We start from the raw sequence: 22,574 nt of genomic DNA, 5'->3' as shown, positions 1-22,574 counted from the left end.
AAAATTGTGCTGTGCATACGACTTGTTGCTGATCTTTCACTGACAATTTTCTACCCCTGTCAAAATTTACGATTAACCCTGGAAAGTTTAAATTACAGCTGCATTATTTAATTATCAAAATTCATGCATTGTAAAATTTGGACTCAGTACAAAATCAGTTTTGTTGGACACTGCCCAGAGGGCTGTTCTGTATAATCATTGGCCCTTGTTTTTATCAAGTTACTTATATATCTAGGAAAAACATTTATAAAGAAAACGATGGAACAGAATAATTGCCCTGGAACAAGTTTCAATTATATCCATAGAAGCAAAAAGAATACCAGCAAAATTGTCACATAAATTAATATTGTGTTGCTGTGGACGGAGTTGAAACCATGTCACTTCGATAAAAGAGCTTTAGCTAAAATCTATCCGACTGTTGCATGTAATTCTTCTGTTTGGCAGTTTCAAGGGCTATGAGTAGAGCAAGTCTGAGCAGTCATAATATGGTTCCTTATGGACATCAAGTTATAGCACCATTTGTTGCCAATTGTTACTAAACCAGGAGGTCCCACCGAAAATGGCCAGAATACTACAAAGAATGCAAATAAAACTCAATTGGGCAATTTAAAGATTCTCTTTTGCAGCTGGAGATAGAGCACATTTTGTGGCACAGGAAAGGGAAATATAATGTGCATTTGGTCAATGCAGAAAGCAGATACTGGGTTCAAATTAAAAACTTGCCAGTACTATCAATCTTTGATTCTTCCTTGTTGTATTCTGTTTCTGAAAGATTGGTGCCACCAGAGAATGATTAGGGTGTTCACTCCCCCATTTGTCTCACTTTCCAATGCAAATTGTAGCAAGTAAAGCAGGACCATTCTCCTGCAGGAAATAGGGTACATGGGCCTCAGCAGTTCCTGGATATATAAAAGCAAAAAGCTTATGTTTATACAGAACAGCCTGCTTGGCAATGTCCAGTAAGGCTGAACTGTTTCAAAACCAATTTCAGTAACACATGGAATTTCAGTATTTAAATAATTCTATTTTAATTTTAATGGAATATTGCAATTGTCCTTCCAATTAAAGGATGGAAAAAACCAAACCGTTACCTATTCAGCAGAAACATACAAGATATCGCACCAAGTAACAAGATGATGGTCAGATAAAGTTTGAATTTTTCATATTCATCTTTGTAGGCAAACCTGTGAAAACATTGTTGGAAACAATAGTTAGGACTTTTCACATAGAATGGAACCAAACAAACTTTTCATAGAACAGTACAGAACAGTTCATGCCTTCCCCTTTCAGTTTTAGAATTGTTCCTCAAATCCTAGCTTGCAGACATTCACATAACAGGACAAACACTATTCGTATTTCTCAAATGTTATGGCTTCAGATATTGTATTAAATCCAAAAGTAACTACCACGTGGCAGAAAAGTGAACATACATTGAATCAAGTAATTTCAATCAGCTCTTCCAGACCTTTGGGGCACAGGGATAATTGCGTGATTTCTTCAACTTTTATTGATTTACAAAGTGTTACGAGTATCTGATTTCACAAGGTCTCATTCACTGAAATCGTTGTACAGTAACAAATCCTGGCTCTGATTTAACTGTTGCCTGTAGTGGGGTCCCTCCTACCCGACTGTTCCAGCCTTTATTTGGTACATTTTCAAAATGCAGAATGCACATTATATTCATAGAATAAACTGTGTGAATAAATACAAAGTATGATGACAAACCAATTATGATAGGTTATAGTTTTAACATTCAGTGTTCACTCCCCCACTCTTCTCACTTTCCAATACAAATTGTAGCAAGTAAAGCTGGACCATACTCCTACGGAAAGTAGGGTACATGGGTCTCAGCAGTGCACTGGGCCTGAGTGAGTGGGTAACAGGAGCTATCTGGAAGCAATCTTTCAGCAAAGGAATTTAAAGCAAACTAAAGAATTATGGTATGAGGACAACTTGAGAAATTAAAGTATTCAATATATATGTGTGAACAACAATGAGTTAAATTTTGTTAAAATGGGGCATCTAAATGGTGGCTGCTGTTCTAAAAAGTAGAAAACGTTGGAAATACTCACAGGATCTGGCTAAAGGTTCACTAATTTCTTTTGGAAACAAAAATGCAGTGTGGCCTTGCATGTGTAGTAACTTAGAGGCTGACTTGTGTTCAGCCTGTGCAGAGACATTTGGGTTGCTGCATGGCCACGAGGCTGGCAGGTAACATTGTTTCACTTCCTACAGATGCTGTAGATGTTTACATTTCAGGTCAATGATCTTACATCAGAAGTCATCAGCAGGAGCATCAACCCAAAACATTCTCTCCACATATATTCTAGACCTGCTAAGTATTTCCAGTATTTTCCGTTCATGTTCATATTTCAGATCTCCACACTGAAATATTTTGCTCTTGTATTGGTGCCTCCTGTTAGTTAAAACATGCCCTTGTATATTTGGGTTTTTAATTTTTACGCGACAAGTTGCTGAAAGAGCGAGCTGATAACATCACAGGGAGAGCAACAGGACACCTGGGGCCAGACTGAACAGGGCAAGCAATGCAGAACTCTTAACCAATCAGATTGAAGGATTGTGAAATTAACAGCAAAAGGACAGAGTGCGAAGTGTAAGTTATAGTGAGTGAATTCAATGTCAAATCAGGTACATAAAGAAAAAGATTTTAAAAAATTTAAAATGATCAACCATTTAAATGAGTCTCCACGCTTGCACTACTTAATTTTCAGTGCCAAAGAGGTTCTTTGACAGTAATTAACATCACCATTAAAAGGGTACTAAAAGTGGAATAGTTAAAGCTTAACTTAGTGGCAGGTTTGTTTTGTATCACCGCACAAACAAAGCAACTTCTGTCATTCAATGATGGACCAGGCAGTAAAATGTTGTTTTCACGAGGCTAATAAAAGAACAGCGCAACTTGGACAGTGAATTTGGATATTCACATTTAACTGTGCATCTGCTCTTTGGCTGAAGTTTCTATAGCAATTGTATGCAAGTACCAGGAGCACCACTGGCCTCATCACTGTTTTCACAGGAAAAAATAGGCCAATACTAAATTAACTTTATGGAGTGGCATGTATTGGGAACAGTATTGGACACTGATGCAATGGGTGACAATGGTGTTCTGGTGTAACGCTGCTTTCGCCCATAATGTCATTGCCGCTCCTGATGGTTGACTTATGAAGTATGTGGAGAATACTGTTGGTATGTCCACAAGTAAACCAGGAATGTCGGTAAAATTTCAAGCAATTTCTTCCTCAGTCTCAGAATTGCTACTTTGTATGGCTATGATTTCCTTACCACCAGCTGAGGATCAATGGGCTTCAGTTAGGAGAAAACTCCAGAACCTACTCAATTAAATGCTGGAGATGTTATGGTAGAGTCTAGGAAATTACGTGCCAAATTCATTTCAGTAACATGCTTGGTGACCTTTTGGATGTCACATGGCACTTTTTGGGAGGAAAAAAATGGGAAGACATTTTGCAATATTTTAAATTTATATTCTCTGATCTTACTACAGAATTTTGCTAAACTAAGTGATGAGCAACAGGAAGTAATTTGCACATACTTTCTCTCAACCAGAACTGGTCATTCCTCCTGTTCCAAGCACAAGTGGAAAGGGATGTAAACATAAGTGGGCAGTGTCATTTTAGAAAATCCCAGTATCAGAAATTGACTAGTGAGTGAAGTGAAAACTAAAGACTGTTCAATGTGGCTGGTAACTGGTAGTAAATTCACAAAACATTGATTCGGTACAAATTAAAAGGAATTCCAAACATACCAAAGGTTACTAGGTTCGATTCCTGGTCTATGCTGAGTAGTCTGATTGGAACACTATAAATTTACATTAGAATCCCTGGGGTTGGAGGGCACGGGGAAATAGGTCAGAGTTCTTACTCATGATCACGGTACAGTTAGAAAGTGCAGGTACGCACGTCAGTTAAGAACCCAGGACTGTGTTCGGTTGTGATGCCCCCGGCAGTTAAAACATTCTGTTGACATACTCTCAATTCACACATGATGAATGGCTTCTTAGATAAAATGCCAGGGGGCTGATGGCACACCTGGAATCATACTCTGGGAGAAGTTAGAACCTTCACAAAAGGGAAGAAAACAAAGTATAAAAAACTCTCCCTCTTTTACAAAGCTATCAGAGAAGCAAGGCAAGTGATCAAAAGCATTGAAAAGCACACTGGAATATAATTATGAAAGACAGACTAAGAAGTAAATTGGTATTACTTAGCCTGCTTGCTGAGAAGCGTTACATTCACATTTCCAAGCACCAGGTTTAAGTATAGTCTGAAAGAAGGAAGAAATCATTAAAATATGTAGAGTTTAACTGTTTTTCAAATATTCTATTGGAATATGAATACCGACAACAAAAATTGGAGCTTGTGGTGGTTTTAAAATTAAGTCTGCAGGCTTCAAAGTTCAAACAAACAAAAAGCTTTATTGGAAGATGTTAACACTACAGGCTGCTATGTTACACTGCCCATATGCCCGCGCAAATGGCCAATGGAGATGATGTCTCATGACCAGTCTCTTAAAGTGCCCCTATCCCACTGCAAAGCTGCTAGCGAGGAAACACTAGAAATACCATGAATACACAACATTTTCTTCCCCCTTTAAATCAAAAGGACCCTGACACAATAAACATTATCAACCAACAACAGTCAATACGCCAGATGCTTTGGAGGCCGTCAGCAAACTTCAGTTATCTACCTTTTAGTGCTTGCTGCAACCTCTGGTGTCTTTGGCTTGGTTTGGATATCATCAGTGGTCGTTTTACCCAGAGTCAATGTAGTGTTTGGAGGTTGACTCAACTGAGGTACTGCTTTTCCCAATTGGTTCTCAGGAAGTTCCAAGTCATCCCTTGGCACAGCTTTATTTGGACTCTTCGTTGGTTCTGTCTCTGGCAGATTGGTTCTTTTCATCAAAAGTTGATCCCTCGATTCCTCCATATTATATCATCCTGGGTTTGTACAGTGTAGGAGAACGGTTTGTTCAGTACTAAAATGATGGCAAATATTCACTTTTCACTTGTGGTATAGTTCCTTGCCAGAACACCTTGATCCTGGCGAAGAAAGCCTTGTTCTCCTGTCAGATGACCAGATCCTGCTGCTTTTTTGCGACAACATCTTTTGTCTTGGGTGGTTTTATCAAATTGAATGCGGTGCGTAGTTGATGTCTAACCAATGGCGGAGAAATTTGGGTTGTTGGGGATGCAGTGTTCTTGTATGTGAGCAGGAATTGGCTCAAGCGTTTCGACAATGAACCTTGTTCTCTAGATACCTTTAACGAATGCTTGCTTGTTTGCACAAAACATTTTACCAGCCCATTTGTGGCAGTACAAAGGAGTGGATCGGCTGAGTTGAATTCTGTTCTCCTCAAATAGTGTATGAACTCTTGCAAAACGAACTATGGACCATTATCGCTCACAAGTTGTTCAGCGTAACCAAATGAAGATTTCACCCAATCTCTCAATTGTCTTCTCTGCTGACACTGTCTTCATGATGGCAACGTCAGGCCATTTCGAGTGAATATCGACTAGAATGAGTACCACGTGTACCTGTTGTCAGGCCTCTTTTGGCCATTCCCACGGGCATAATGGCGTTAATGGTGTCAGGTTCTGCACTTTTTATGCAATGCAAACACATTCCCGCCTTCTCCTCAACTTTGACATCTAGCCCTGGATACCAACAATAACATCTGGCTATCTCCTTCATCCTTGCAATATCATCACAGTAGTCTCCATGCAATTGATTTAATACACTTTTTTAGTAGAGGTAGAATGACGACTCTCATTCTCGAAAGGAGACAACCTGCCTGTAAGGAGAATTCAAGTCTTCATGTGGAATATGGCTTTAACTCAAGAGTTTGCTGCTGAACTCTTTCCTTGAAGCAACATTGGAAAAATTCACATGTGTCTTTTTGGACTCTTAATCCATAACCTTCCAATCTCTGGAGTATGGCATCTATGTTGCGGAGGTGTTCTTCCTTATTCTTTCCAGTAAATATGATGTCATCTAAGTAACAATCAACTCCCTCTAATTCAGTTACAATTTGGTCCACAGCTCGTTGGAACAATGCTGGTGCAGAAGTGATGCCATCGAAATAACCCTTTCACAAGCGATAGCTAGTATCTTCACTGGCAGTTCATCTTCAGAATGTGAATAGAGTTTCTTCTCATGTCCTTTTTGTACCACGAGGATGCTTTTTACCTTATTCAGTTAGTGCCCAATTTTTGCACACTGATGACAAGTCTGTGGCTGTGTTTGGGTTTTGACTGACATCTTGTGAATTCTGGTGCTCAAACTCAACGGTTGAGTTTCTTTGACTGCTAATTCCATGAATATAGCAACTTCCAAAGCTTTCTTTGAAGGTCAGGTTGCTTTTGGTTAACAAATACTTTTGAATAGCTTCACTCCTTAAAACACAGACAAATCTATCTCTGATGGTATCGTTTAACACATCCCCAAATTCGCAGTGTTCAGTCTTTTCAGGGTTGCTACAAACTGTAATCAATTCACCTTCTTCTTGATTGCGCTCATGAAACCTAAACCTTTCTGTGATGATTAATGGTTTCAGTGAATAGTGGCCCTGCAATATTTCCATATTTCATCATAGGTTTTCATGCTTGACTTTCCTGGCTGTACCAGGCTCCTCAGGAGGTTAAATGTTGCTCCCCCACCCCCCATTATGCTCAGGAAAATTGGGACTTTTATATCTACTGCTATCTTGTTCGCTTAAATAAAGTAGTTGAATCTCTCGGTGTGTGAGCTCCATCGTTCTTATCAAACGATCTCAATAAATTAATTTTTAAAAACATTCACAGTGCCCAATTAATTTTTTCCAATTAAAAGTCAATTTTAGCATGGCCAATCCACCTGCGCATCTATTTGGGTTGTGGGGGCGAAACCCACACAAACACAGGGAGAATATGTAAACTCCACATGGACAGTGACCCAGATCGAACCTGGGACCTCGGTGCCATGAGGCAGCAGTGCTAACCACTGCGTGACCGTGCTGTCCTCTCATCAAACGATCTCACAGCCTCAAACCACCCCCCCTCACCCAATTTTTCACTATGGAAGGTCCTATATGTGCACACACGTGCCATGAATTTTAAGAACTACCTTGCTTCCTTTTCCCCCAAAAACAAAGCAAACCTGAGCTCAGCCAGTTTTCCTTTTATGTTTTACAACACCTCCAGCTCTAAATTTGTTGTTGCAGAGTACTTGCTACTCACAGCTACCCACTTCATTTTGGGTGGAGTACGGGGCGAGCTTCCTTCCAAAGTTATTTTCTTTGGAATCCTCAATGACTTTTTTGTTCCTCCAGTGGCTGTAACCATTGTTTGGCTCCCGTCGCCAGCTTTTGTGTAATGACCATTTCCTTTTGTTCGGGTGCCTATAAACACGGTTCATCTACCTTGTCACCAATTTCAATGTGGTCGTTTTAATATTAAGTCTGCAGGCCTCAGAGGTTCAAACAAATGAAGAGCTTCAATAGAAGATGTTGACACTACAGGCTGCTATGTTACACTGCCCGTTTGCCTGCGCAAGTGGCTCATGACGCCACTTGATCGGACTCTTAAAGTGCACCATTCCACTGCAAGGCTGCCAGTGAGGAAGCACTAGAAATACCATGAATACACAACAGAGTTAAAATTGTCTTACATCAATTCCACAAAGAAAATACAAATTTACAGAACTTAAGAGTAAAAAAAAAACTGCATATATCAACTAAGATTTTGGGAAAACATAGTATCTTGCACTAGCGAGAGGTTTCTTCCAGAATTAACCTTTGGAAGCAAAATTGAATCCTTTTTATTCATTCCACTTAGTGATAGCTGGTAAATTAGAATGAATATGACATACAGGAATTTGGTGAAATTTCCATTTTAATATTGATTTTGAGGGGTTACCAAAGCATTTTATAAATTATCACAAACTGGATGATAAAATGCAAAATAATTTTAAAGTTATTCCACATTATTCTAATGTTTAAAAACAACAAATATTGCAATAGGGAATCACAATAAGTTGTACTACCAGCATGTTAAATGTTAACAATTCTCAACTGTATGCAATAGAGTATGACAACTATCCTCACTATCTCCAGGTCAGTAAGGAAAGAAAGTAATCCTATTTGCGGTGAATATTTGGTGATCTTGGTGGGAATTAGTTTGTGTGGTTATATGCATGTATGGATATTGGTTTGAGAACAGAAATGGACTTTGTCGTGGCTCTCCTTACAGGCAGTTCCATGACACTCTTTTACTAGGAGCCCAGAGAGTACCTTGTGCCAGAGTTCATATTGTTCTGCAGCTCCTGCACTCCCACTTCCCTCCCCATTCAACACACCTTCCTGATTCCCGTACAAGCTAACATTCTTCCCTCTTCCCAGGTAGCAATGCTGTCCCCCTCTTCCCTTCAAAACTTCATCCCTTCTCAAAAAACTAACAATCCATCCTCTCCAATTATCACCCCAAAAATGAAAGGGAGAACTTCCATTTATAGAGTGCCTTTCATAACCTCAGGACATGCAAACTTTCTATGATTCGGGAGGAGAGAGCCGGGAGATTTAAAAAGCGCGGGCGGAGAGAGCCGGGACAGCGAAAACAGCGCGGGAGCAGAGAGAGTCGGGACAGCGAAAACAGCGCCGGAGGAGAGAGCCGGGAGATTTAAAAAGCGTGGGAGGAAAAAGCCGGGACAGCGAAAACAGCGCGGGAGCAGAGAGAGCCGAGACAGCGAAAACAGCGCCGGAGGAGAGAGCCGGGAGATTTAAAAAGCGCGGGAGGAGAGAGCCGGGACAGTGCTGGGAGAGGTGAGTGCACAAAAGGTGTGGGAGGAGTGCCTTTAGTCACAGAATGCTGATTGGAACAGAGTGCATCTGAGTTTAGGTGAGTGACTGAGTTCGAGTGAGTGGCGAGAGAGGGCTGTGTTTTGGTTGGTGTTCGGGTTTATCCTTGAGGTTCTATAAAGAATTTTTTTTAAAAAAATATTTAAATTAATTAACTAGTTGAATATGGCTGGACAGGTGATGTGCTGTTGCTGTATGATGATGGAACTGGTGGATCCCATTGAGACCGTCAGTGACCACATCTGCAGCAAGTGTTGGCTGCTCAAGGAACTTCGGCTCAGAATTGATGAGCTGGAGACCGAGCTGCACACGCTGCGGCACATCAGGGAGGGGGAACATTACCTGGACGCTTTGTTTCAGGAGGCAGTCACACCCGGTAGAATAAGTTCTGTTAATTCGGACAGTGGTCATGGACAGAGTGGTGTGACTGCAAAGGAGGCAGGTAGGGGGATCCTGAGTTTAGGAGTTGAGGAGCCTCAGCCCTTGACCTTGTCCAACAGGTATGAGGTTCTTGCTCCCTGTGCGGATGAGGAAGAGGGCTGTAGGGAGGATGCGTTGACTGACCACTACACCGTGGTACAGGAAGCCATTCAAGAGGGGGGAGCAAAAAGACAAGTGGTAGTTGTAGGGGATTCTATAATTAGGGGGATTGATGGCATCCTTTGTAAGCCAGATCGAGAGTCCCGCATGGTATGTTGCCTGCCCGGTGCCAGGGTGAGGGACATCTCTGATCGGCTTGAAAGGATTTTGGCGAGGGAGGGGGAGGATCCAGTTGTTGTGGTCCACGTTGGGACTAACAACATAGGTAAGACTAGGAAAGAGGACCTGTTTGGGGATTATCAAACACTAGGGACTAAATTAAAGAACAGGTCCTCCAGGGTTATAATCTCTGGATTACTACCCGAGCCACGTGCCAATTGGCATAGGGTTGAGAAAATTAGAGAAGTTAACACGTGGCTAAAGGAGTGGTGCGGGAAAGAGGGATTCCATTTCATGGGGCATTGGCATCAGTACTGGGGCAGGAGGGACCTGTACCGTTGGGACGGTCTTCACCTGAAACATTCTGGGACCAGTGTTCTAGCGAATAGGATAAATAGGTTGGTCACAAGGACTTTAAACTAGCAAGTTGGGGGGAAGGGAAGTGTAAAGCTATGGACAGTATAATGGTTAATGGAGATCAAGGCAGCAGGTTACGTGACAGGTTATTATGTAGAGATATGGGTTCAAAGACAAGGAAAATTAGGAGAAAGGGTAAGAGGAAAAATGAATTGCGAAAAGTTACTGATCAAGGTGTTAGGATTCATAACAAAGACATAAAAAACAGCATAAGTGTACTTTACCTGAATGCTCGTAGTATACGAAATAAGGTAAATGAGTTGATGGCGCAAATCATCGTGAATGACTATGATTTAGTGGGCATTACTGAAACATGGTTAAAAGATGGTCACGACTGGGAGTTAAATATCCAAGGGTATCAGACTATACGAAAGGATAGAATGGACGGTAAGGGCAGTGGTGTAGCTTTGTTGTTTAAGGATGGCATCCGGGCAATAGTAAGGGATGATATTGGCACTATGGAGGACAAGGTTGAATCAATTTGGGTGGAAATCAGGAATAGTAAGGCGAAAAGATCACTGATAGGAGTAGTCTATAGGCCACCAAATAGTAACAGGATGGTAGGGCAGGCAATAAGCAAAGAAATAACGGATGCATGTAGAAATGGTACAGCGGTTATCATGGGAGATTTTAATCTGCATATCGATTGGTTTAACCAGGTTGGTAAAGGCAGCCTTGAGGAGGAGTTTATAGAATGTGCTCGGGATAATTTCCTGGAACAGTATGTAATGGAACCTACAAGGGAACAAGCGGTCCTAGATCTGGTCCTGTGTAATGAGGCAGGATTGATAATGATCTCATAGTTCGGGATCCTCTTGGAAGGAGCGACCACAATATGGTGGAATTTAAAATACAGTTGGAGGATGACAAGGTAAAATCAAACACTAGTGTTTTGTGCTTAAACAAAGGCGATTACAATGGGATGAGAGAAGAACTAGCTAAGGTAGACTGGGAGCAAAGATTCATGGTGAAGCAGTTGAGGAACAGTGGAGAACCTTCCGAGCGATCTTTCACAGTGTTCAGAAAAGGTTCATACCGACAAAAAAGAAAGACGGTAGAAAGGGGAAAAATCGACCATGGATATCTAAGGAGGTGAGGGAGAGTATCAAATTGAAGGAAAAAACATACAAAGTGGCAAAAATTAGTGGGAGACTAGAGGGCTGGGAAGTCTTTAGGGGACAACAGAAAGCTACTAAAAAAGCCATAAAGAAGAGTAAGGTAGACTATGAAAGTAAACTGGCTCAGAACATAAAAGCAGATAGTAAAAGCTTCTACAAATATAAAAGACAAAAAAAGAGTGCCTAAGGTAAATATTGGTCCTTTGGAAGATGAGAAGGGAGATTTAATAATAGGAGACGGGGAAATGGCTGAGGAGCTGAACAGGTTTTTTGGGTCAGTCTTCACAGTGGAGGACACAAATAACATGCCAGTGACTGATGGAAATAAGGATATGATAGGTGAGGACCTTGAGATGATTGTAATCACTAAGGAGGCAGTATTGGGCAAGCTAATGGGGCTAAAGGTAGACAAGTCTCCTGGCCCTGATGGGATGCATCCCAGAGTGTTAAAAGAGATGGCTAGGGAAATTGTAAACGCACTAGTGATAATTTATCAAAATTCACTAGACTCTGGGGTGGTCCCAGAGGATTGGAAAGTAGCAAACGTGACACCACTGTTTAAAAAAGGAGGTCGGCAGAAAGCGGGTAATTATAGGCCGGTAAGCTTAACTTCGGTTGTAGGGAAAATGCTGGAATCTATCATTAAGGAGGAAATAGCGGGGCACCTGGAGGGAAATTGTCCCATTGGGCAGACGCAGCATGGGTTCACAAAGGGTAGGTCGTGTCTGACTAATTTGGTAGAATTTTTTGAGGCCGTTACCAGTGCAGTAGATAACGGGGAGCCAATGGATGTGGTATATCTGGATTTCCAGAAAGCTTTTGACAAGGTGCCACACAAAAGGCTGCTGCATAAACTCAAGATGCATGGCATTGAGGGTAAAGTGGTAGCATGGGTAGAGGATTGGTTAACTAACAGAAAGCAGAGAGTGGGGATAAATGGGTGTTTCTCTGGTTGGCAACCTGTAACTAGTGGGGTCCCTCAAGGATCAGTGTTGGGCCCGCAGTTGTTCACAATTTACATAGACGATTTGGAGTTGGGGACCAAGTGCAATGTGTCAAAGTTTGCAGACGATACTAAGATGAGTGGTAAAGTAAAAAGTGCAGGGGATACCGGAAGTCTGCAGAAGGATTTGGATAGGTTAGGTGAATGGGCTAGGGTCTGGCAGATGAAATTCAATGTTGCCAAGTGTGAGGCTATCCATTTTGGGAGGAATAACAGCAGAAAGGATTATTATTTAAACAGTAAGATGTTAAAACATGCTGTTGTGCAGAGGGACCTGGGTGGGCTGGAGCACGAGTCGCAAAAAGTTGGTGTGCAGGTGCAACAGGTGATTAAGAAGGCTAATCGAGTTTTGTCTTTCATTGCTAGAGGGATGGAGTTCAAGACTAGTGAGGTTATGCTGCAATTGTATAGGGTGTTGGTGAGGCCGCATCTGGAGTATTGTGTTCAGTTTTGGTCTCCTTACCTGAGAAAGGACATATTGGCACTGGAGGGAGTGCAGAGGAGATTCACTAGGTTGATCCCAGAGTTGAGGGGATTAGATTATGACGAGCGGTTGAGTAGACTGGGACTGTGCTCATTGGAGTTTAGAAGGATGCGGGGGGATCTTATTGAAACATATAAAATTATGAAGGGAATAGATAGGATAGATGCGGGCAGGTTGTTTCCACTGGTCGGGGAAAGCAGAACTAGGGGGCATAGCCTCAAAATAAGGGGAGGTAGATTTAGGACGGAGTGTAGGAGGAACTTCTTCACCCAAAGGGTTGTGAATCTCTGGAATTCCTTGCCCAGTGAAGCAGTTGCGGCTCCTTCTTTAAACGTTTTTAAGAAAAAGATAGATGCCTTTCTAAAGAATAAAGGGATTCGGGGATATGGTGTACGGGCCGGAGAGTGGAGCTGAGTCCACAAAGATCAGCCATGATCTCATTAAATGGAAGAGCAGGCTCGAGGGGCCAGATGGCCTACACCTGTTCCTAATTCTTATGTTCTTATGATTCTGGCACAGAAAGAGGCCACTTGATCCATTGTGCCTTTTGAGAAATTAGCCACCCAGCCCAATTCCACTTTCCAGAATCTGGTCCGTAGCCCTGCAGATTACAGCACTTGATGCACCTTTTGAATGAGTTGAAGGCTTTTGCCTCTACTACCCTTTCAGGCAAAGTTTTAGATCCTTACCACCTTCTGGGCAAAAAAAGCTTTTCCTTATCTTCTCTATAATCTTTCTCTCAATCACTTTAAAGCTATGCCTTCTAGTCACTGACCTCTCTCTCTGCCAAGGTAAATAGACACTTCTCATCCACTCTATCCAGGCCCTTGACAAGTTTGTACATCCCATCTCCTCCGCCTACTCTGTTCCAATTTCAACTGCCCAAAATGCTTTGCCATGTGTATCCTGTTCAGCGTCAACAGTCATTCATCCACAATGCCTACCCTGACATGTACTTGTTTCCATTATCTCAACATGCCTATAAAGCCATGCCCTACCTGATATCTGCAGTCACATCCAGCCCGATTGCCCCTTTCTCATTACTCTCAATCTGATTCTGACCTTTCCTGTCCTTCACTCTAATAGTGGTGACATACCGATCAGTTCCTCAATTATATTATTTGGCGGTCTGTCCTCAATATCTCTGCCTCTCTCAAACTTTAAGAACATTCTCACACCAATTTTAAACAAGATTCTGGTCACCTGTTTGAATGTTTTCTTCCTTTGCTGGTGGTCATGTTTCCTTCCAGACATTCATGAAGTATTCTTTACATAAAGAGGTGCTATATACAGCATTTGCCAGTTGTTGTTGAACTACTTTAGTGATAGTTGTCCCTTTTAGGAAGGGAGAAAATCCAAATGGGTGGCACGGTGGCACAGTGCTGCCTCAGCTCCAGGGTCCCGGGTTCAATTCCGGCACTGTCTGTGTGGAGTTAGCACTTACTCCTCGTGTCTGCGTGGGTTTCCTCCGGGTGCTCCGATTTCCACCCACAGTCCAAAGATGTGCAGGTTAGGTGGATTGGCCATGCTTAATTGCCCCTTAGTGTCCAAAAGGGTAGGTGGAGATACTGGGTTACAGGGTGGAGGTGTGGGCTCAAGTAGGGTGTTCTTTCCAGACTCAACAAGGCCGAATTGCCTCCTTCTGCACAGTAAAAATTATATGAAATAAAAATTGCATCTACCAGGTAAAAATGGCCTTAATTTCAGTTTCAAATTCACTAATCAAAGTCAAATGTGCTGACCTCATTTGTTTTTGTTGAAAGGAGCCAACTCCACCCAAAAATTAAAATACAAGAATATCATGTTCAAATATAATAATCTTTATTGTCACAAATAGGCTTACATTAACACTGCAATGAAGTTACTGTGAAAAGCCCCTAGTCGCCACATTCCAGCTCCTGTTCAGGTATGCGGAGAATTTAGAATGTCCAATTTCACTTAACAGCACGTCTTTTGGGACTTGTGGGAGGAAACCGGAGCACCCGGAGGAAACCCACGCAGACATGGGGAGAATGTGCCGACTCCACACAGACAGTGACCCAAGCCAGGAATTGAACCTAGGGCCCTGGAGCTGTGAAGCAACAATGCTACTCACTATGCTGCCCTAGGAAACCAAATTCAAATTCCTGTTGGTCGTCCCTTATGAAACAAAATTATTAAAATCTTGGCTGGACGAGGAGCTGCATAGATCTACAAAGAGTTAACACACTGGTGTGTCACTGCTGGGACCTGGGTTTCAATGCAGACAGACAGAAGGGATGAAAATTTCCCTCCTTTGAGCTTCAGCATCCTATATAGTTAAGCTTGGAAGCCCATAATAGGTGCCAGTCACAGTATAAAAATGCATTTAATTTGTCACTATTTGGAAACTTATTCAGAAATCTACCAAGGTTGACTGATGTGCAAAAAGAAAAATGCCACACTTTGTACAATACCAGCTGACCTTCTGAGTTTGTGGCTCATTATTAGGCAAGATGAGTTTTGCTCTGCATTAAAGCTGACACTCTGTGCCCAAAAAGAAAATGCTGCATTACCCAGTGTTAACATATTTCACTCGAGAATAAAATCTCAATTAATAGATACAATAAATACAAAATTGAATGCAGGTCGCCCCCAATGAAAAAAAGTGTTATTGCCTCATATAAGCTTGATTAAAAGCTGGGGTTGTTTGTGGAGAAATAGATGCAAGTCCATACTGCCAATAATGTGCTTCTAACATGTTTATGTAAGATTTTTAAAAAGAAAAAACATACCCATTCTTCTTGGGTAAAAATGCTTCCATCTCAAAGAAAACATTGCGTCGCTCTTTGATGTCATTATTAAGTTTCTGTATGACTTCAGCTTCTTCTACATTAGCAGAATGCTTATACCTGTGTGAAAAACAAGTTTTTTAAGCTGTTGCACATCTTAGCCCTTTAACCGGATCAGGAAACAGATATACCAACAAATGTGTCTTGTTTCTATCTAGCTACAAGGACAAAAATGTCTGAAATTATTTTGCGACAGGAATCATGTAATTATATCAGTTTTTATGATCTGTAATGAAATGCAAAGTATCCTAGGCTACTTCAAATGGGTGGAATTATTAGTTTTCACTTTGTTTACCTTATACTACTGTCACGACTGGGGACCAATGCATTTTTATCAAATCACCAAAGTGACCTCAGCATTTCAGCATTCAGTGCATGCACTACAGGACAAAGTCTAAACTGTAAGGACCCTTCTGTTTAAACCCTGTTTGTTCCCTATTTTCCCCTTTCTTTTTTACTATTACAATTTTTATCATCAGATGATTAATAGGCCTGTGACTTTAATTTAGGCTTTGCTTTTAATCCAAGCAGGAGAAATCAGTGATGACTCAGTTTGACTGACTTGGCTGGCAGCCAATGAAGTGGTTTGAAATGCTGGGCTTTGTCGATAACCAGTGGTGTTTGGTTTTGATTTCTCTGGAATGTTTCCCTCTCATGAGGCTGGGTTGTTTTCTAGTTTCACTTTTGGTTCAGAACCTGGAAGTTGTATCTCTGATTTTCTCTCCCTGATATGATGAAATCTCTCGAAAAATCCAGTGTAATAAGTCCTCTCTTTCGGGCTGGATGTCATTTTATTGAAACTGCAAAGGATTGAGATTCAAACAGAGACTGGAAATTGGGTTTGATGTGAGACAGAGCATCTTAAGAGAGAAGTAGACTCAAAGGTGGACCATGAGTTGAAGGCCCAGTTTAATAAAGGCTAGAGTGTCTCTCCAGAAGAAATCCTACTGCCTGCGAGTACTGAATGAATGTTTCTTCAAGAAGACCGTCACCAATTGTACACCAGTCGCTCAGTGTGCTGGGACGACAGCCTGCTGCAAAGAGAAGACCATCAAAAGCAAGGACTCTGATCTTGGTTTTACCTCAATCCTGATTATTTTTGCTCCTTTCCACCCCTGTGTTTGTCTGTCTTGTGTGCGAGTAGAGGGTGGGACAGTAACCCTAGCAAGACTCATGCTTCATTTCTCTCCCCATCCTCTGGTCTGCCAAACCATTGTCGCTTAATTGGAAAAAAAGAATTTGGCACTTTAAAATAAAAAAAAAAAACCATTTAGGAATAAAATTGAACATTTTAAATTGTTCCCTTACAGGACAAGAGAGGTTGTTTGGCAATGCATTAACATTATCCTATTATTAAAAGGGTATTTACATGCAATTGCCAGACTTGCTATGGTTAGTTTAATAGATAATTGATGTGCAAATCCAGAAAGTGCAAATTCAGAAAGTTCTTGAAAATAACAAGGGGGCGAGGGTGAAATGCAGTTTGTGTGAAGCAAATGGCAGAGCAGCATAAAATGACCAGCAATTTCTGGGGATCAGGCTATGAAAGTAATTGGGAGCTGGTCCAATTATATGAAATTTGATTTTACAGTACAAAAAACATGACTTGCAATTTCCATTACAAAACGGTATTGAAATACATGTGCTCATCGTTAATTTATTTACCTTCGGAGGTTGCAGGTGAGGTCTTTTATTCTTCTTTTTTGTTTACTTATCGAGTTGCTACATATAGTCTGAAGGTTTGTAAGTTCATCAAGTTTCTGTCTATACACTTTATGTGTTTCCTACAACAAACAAATGCAAGTTTAGAGATTCTACAGACAGATCCATAAAAATATCATGTTTGTGAAGAAATGCAATTGCAAAGCTATTTTTCGAAGAAAGCAACCAAACTTAACTGCCCATTATCTTAAAGATGCTTAGTAAATCTGGTGCTTGGGTCAAGATGCAAGGATAAAATTAATAAACTGACTGGTGGAAAAACTGTGCAAGAAACACCAGATTTGTCGGTATAATCCCTTCTCCACCAACTTCATTTACATTCCCTTCACTGAGAAGTGGTTACTGATGTCAAGGTTTAAAAGAGCCGCTTATTTAGGTAACACAGCAATGGTGTGAACTTTTACCCAAGTATTTGATTTAAATATCAGGGTGTGTTGCAACTCCATCAAGCCACTGAGAAAGGGGAGCAGGAATAGGTAATTTGGCCCATTGAGTCTGCTCCACGTGGTAGCACAGTGGTTAGCAGTGTCCAGGTTCAAATCCCGGCTTGGGTCACGGTCTGTGCGGAGTCTGCACATTCTCCCCGTGTCTGCGTAGGTTTCCTCCGGGTGCTCAGATTTCCTCCCACAAGTCTCAAAAGACGTGCTTGTTAGGTAAATTGGACATTCTGAATTCTTCCTCAGTGTACCCGAACAGGCGGCAGAGTGTGGCGACTCAGGGATTTTCACAGTAACTTAATTGCAATGTTAATATAAGCCTACTTGTGACACTAAAAGATTATTGTTATATGATCATGGCTGATTCTCTATCTCAACCACAAACCATTTATGCCAATTATTAAGCTAATTTCACATTTTGCTTCAAATATTTTTGTACACACCTGATGGAACATGGTATTCCCCACAGTTACTTTCCATGTAGTATTATTAAAATAGGCAGAAAATTCCATGGACTCACACCACCTGTCCAGTTGAATTGTGACATGTTCTCCGATTTAACCTACTGGTTCAGCATGCAGGTACAGGGGAAGTATGTCAGACACTCACCCATTATCATTAAACTGTAAAGTCATCATCTGAATGGCATAACTAACTTTATTTATGGGTGCAGGAGGAAACTTAAAAAAATATATAAAGTTAGAGTACCCAATTCCCCCCCCCCCCCCCCCCCCCCCCAATTAAGGGACAATTTTGTTTTTTATTCGTTCATGGGACGGGGCGTCGCAGGCTGTGCCAGTATTTATTGCCCATCCCTAATTGCCCTTGAGGGGCAGTTAGGAGTCAACCACATTGCTGTGAGTCTGGAATCACATATAGGCTAGACCAGGTAAGGATGGCTGATTTCTTTCCCTAAAGGACATTAGTGAACCAGATGGGTTTTTACAACAATTGACAATGGTTTCATGGTCATCACTAGTTTAATTCCAAATTCTTATTGAACTCAAATTTCGCCATCTGCTGTGGTGGCATACGAACTTGGGACCCCAGAGTACTCAGGGTCTCTGGATTACTAGTCCAGTGACACAACCACTATGCCACCGCCTCCCCATGTACCATGGCCAATCTACCTACCCGCCACATCTTTGGGTCTGTGGGGGTGAGACCCCCACAGACTCAGAGAAAATGTGCAAACGGGCAGCACGGTAGCACATGTGGCTAGCACTGTGGCTTCACAGTGCCAGGGTCCCAGGTTCGATTCCCTGCTGGGTCACTGTCTGTGTGGAGTCTGCACGTTCTCCCTGTGTCTGCGTGGGTTTCCTCTGGGTGCTCCGGTTTCCTCCCACAGTCCAAAGACGTGCAGGTTAGGTAGATTGACCATTCTAAATTGCCCTTAGTGTCCAAAAAGGTTAGGAGGGGTTATTGGGTTATGGGAATAATTGGGTTATGGGGATAGGGTGGAAGTGAGGGCTTAAATGGGTCGGTACAGACTCGATGGGCCGAATGGCCTCCTTCTGCACTGTATGTTCTATGTTCCACATGACAGTGACCCGAGGGTCCTCGGCATCATGAGCAGCAGTGCTAACCACTGTGCCACCGTGCCACCCTCGTGCAGGAGGAAACTGTTAACTTCTGAGAACACTTTGTAAAGGAGCAAAATTTTCCTTGAATGCATTGTTGTCCAATAGAAATAATTAACTTGCAACAGATGTAGCTATGGCAACACTCGCCACATACAATAATTCTGATGGAAAACACCTTACATAGAAGTAAATACAGGACAGGGGAGATGGTGGCACATGGCAAATCAGCTTGGTATATGACTCAAGACCCACTTATACAAAATTGTGAGGGGTAGAGATAAACCGGTTTCCCTCGGCAGAGAGTTCAAAAACCAGGGTCATAGATCCAAGCTAAGTGGCAGAAGGATTAGCGGGGAAATGGGAGAAAACATTTTTATCAGAGGGTGGTGGGTCTCTGGAATTCATTGCCTGAGTTGGTGGTGGAGGCAAAGACTCAGAACTCTTTTCCTGGATCTGCGCCTCAAGTCTGTAAGCTGCGAGGCTATGTGTTATGTGCAAGAAGATGGGTTTAAAAAGGGCATCTGGGTGTCTTTGGGTCAACCTAGACAAGATGGGTTGAATGGCTCCCTTTAGTGCTGCATCTTTTCAGTGGTTCTATGGCCCAGCAAACAACTCAGTTCAAGATTTAGGATGGGCAACAAATGGTGGCCTTGCTGCGATGCTTGCATCCCATGAAAGAATAAAGAAAGAATGGACTTACTTCTTTTTACTCGAAACATCACCAAACATACATCATCATCCCATGCAAAACTTTGCAGTCTGACAAAAGTATGGAATTCTCACATTAATTTAATCACACAGCAAATACTGAGAAAACTTGACTTCAGATATCCTGCTGAGAACGTAGACTCACGTCAGATGCACATATCAAACCTCACTTTCCATCCAGGATGCTTGCCTTTCACCAAGTTCCCTGTTAGTTATCCCATTTATTATGCTGTTAAGCGTTATTTGTTTGGTTTGCTTTCTCACTTGGAGCAATTATTTGGATTGTTTCAGCTAACCATTATGACAGGTCCCCTCTCTAAACATAAGAACATATGAACTAGGAACAGGAGTAGGCCATCTGGCCCCTTGAGCCTGCTCCGCCATTTAATGAGATCATGGCTATCTTTGTGGACTCAGCTCCACTCTCCGGCCTGTACACCATATCCCCGAATCCCTTTATTCTTTAGAAAGGCATCTATCTTTTTCTTAAAAACGTTTAAAGAAGGAGACTCAACTGCTTCACTGGGCAAGGAATTCCAGACATTCACAACCCTTTGGGTGAAGAAGTTCCTCCTACACTCCGTCCTAAATCTACCTCCCCTTATTTTGAGGCTATGCCCCCTAGTTCTGCTTTCCCCCACCAGTGGAAACAACCTGCCCGCATCTATCCTATCTAAACTGTTGCTGGAGCCTGATATTTGCACCCACGCTACACACACCATTTCAGTAGATAACTTACAAGGAGTAACCAATAATCAAAATGGATTTGGATTTTGTACCGAGGTACAGTTAAAAGTATTTTTCTGCGAGCAGCTCAGCAGATCATTTAGTACATGAAAATAAAATAAATATATAATAGGGCAACACAAGGTACACAATGTAACTACACAAACACCGGCATCGGATGAAGCATACAGGGGTGTAGTGTTAATTAGGTCAGTCCATAAATTAGAGGGTTGCTTAGGAGTCTGGTAACAGCGGGGAAGAAGCTGTTTTTGAGTCTCTGCGTGTTCTCAGATTTTCGTATCTCCTGCCTGATGGAAGAAGTGCACATTGCACATACACTTGCACATTCTTCTTTTCGACTTACCATTTCACCAACAAATGCACAAAAGGTTGATGTTCCCATGTATACACTATGCGGACTCGAGTAAAGATCACATTCCCAATGAGGAGTGTCTATTACTAATATAATTGGCCATATTCTGGACTCCCAATTGCCAACATGCAGCTCATGGCTAGCATATTGGAAAATATTGCTTTAATGCAGACTAAAGGGAGCCACCAATATTCATAGCAAATAGGTTTAAATAAATTGTTTGCTATGAAAATAAGAAATTCTGAAAATTGTTCTTTAGTGATACACATTCTAAAGAATTAATATTTAGTCATTAACTGCACGATTCTTTTATTGCAATATTACACACCCGTTAGGATACGGGACCAGACAAGAACATTAGTACAATAGACAAGAACCTCAAACAATTTAAAAAAAAATTGTAAAACTATGAGGAAAGGATACTTCACCCCAGGAGTGATTACTCTAACCAATAGGTATCTTTAATCTGAAAACAAACTTTAATTTAAAAGCAGAATTAATCACATTATCAAAGAAAATAGCTTTACAATTATCCGTTAAACACAAGAAAAAATTTGAACTTTTATCCATAGCTGCTACTGGCTCCAATTAAGCAACCCAACACAGTTAAAATGTCATTTATAAATAAAGTTAACAAAACAGTCTTATTGGCTCAGCTATGTAGACTTTGAGAGAATTCTTTTCGAGCAGATGCTCAACCCAATAGCACTTGGAAAACTGTTCAACCTAAAATTTGGGGCTCGTCAGACTCAAATCCGATGGCAAACTGCAAATCTACACAGACCTGGCTCCTCCCATTATCATCTATATCCCACTAAGATGTCACATGACCTGCTTAGCTATGACTAAATACAACTCCCCATAAATTAGCCAATTTTCCAGAGAATCACCAGCAATCATTTTTTAAAAAAATATTTTTTTATTAAAAGTTTTGCAAAGTTTTTAATAATAGTAATAATCCTAACACAGCAAAATAGAGTGAACATTAACATAGTGCAAAAAGAAAATATACAATAGCAATTAACTAGACATAACCCCACGCGCCTCAGTCTTCCCACACCCTCCCAACGGAACATTCACCCCCACTTCCCTATGGGTCGCTGCTGCTGCTGACGTTTTAATTTTCCCTGAGAAGTCATCGGACGGTATTATGCCCCCGCTCAACAGCAGCAGCTCTGTACACTTGGCAAAATTATTTACACACATAGGTAGGTATCTGTTTGTGGTGTTGTCGTCCCTTGCTTCTCCCAGACGGAGTTCGCTCCCGTTGTCGTCTTGTGCGCACTTCCGCTTCTGCAGCCCTCCAGTCTTCCCCGTTTTCTCTGTTCCTGTGGATGTTAAGTTTGTTAACGTTTCCCTGCCTCCCCCTCCCTGGCTCTCCTCTATTGTTCCCCGTCTCTTCCCTCTACCCACTTCTGCCCACCCCCCGGCCCCTGGGGTTCACCTTTCCCTCCTCTTAGATTTAGCTGTCTCTGCCCCCCCCACCTGTCTATCTCTCCCTCTCATGCTTTGGCTACTTTCCCCTGTTCCTTGGCTACCTGGCTATTCTTCTGCTTGTTTGTTGGCCATAAACTGGTCTCGGAACAATTGGGTGAATGGCTCCCACGTTCTGTGGAAGCCGTCGTC

At 41.7% G+C, this 22,574-nt stretch overlaps 1 protein-coding gene across 2 annotated transcripts in view; it reads right to left on the bottom strand.

The window, feature by feature from the left end:
• The window catches only part of tmem120b (transmembrane protein 120B), a 130,952-nt gene that overhangs the window by 44,616 nt on the left and 63,762 nt on the right, over window positions 1-22,574 (bottom strand). For both annotated transcript variants that reach the window (XM_072495186.1, XM_072495195.1), the window contains exons 3-6: window positions 17,065-17,183; window positions 15,343-15,459; window positions 4,243-4,302; window positions 1,092-1,184 (exon numbers count right to left, since the gene is read on the bottom strand). In XM_072495186.1, coding sequence (XP_072351287.1) covers window positions 1,092-1,184; window positions 4,243-4,302; window positions 15,343-15,459; window positions 17,065-17,183 — 389 coding nt within the window. The remainder of the gene's footprint in view (window positions 1-1,091; window positions 1,185-4,242; window positions 4,303-15,342; window positions 15,460-17,064; window positions 17,184-22,574) is intronic.

The sequence above is a fragment of the Scyliorhinus torazame genome, chromosome 1, assembly GCF_047496885.1.
Source record: "Scyliorhinus torazame isolate Kashiwa2021f chromosome 1, sScyTor2.1, whole genome shotgun sequence".
Classification (NCBI taxonomy): domain Eukaryota; kingdom Metazoa; phylum Chordata; class Chondrichthyes; order Carcharhiniformes; family Scyliorhinidae; genus Scyliorhinus; species Scyliorhinus torazame.
Note: the sequence above shows the minus strand (reverse complement) of the source record. Positions and strands in the feature narration are given on the sequence as shown.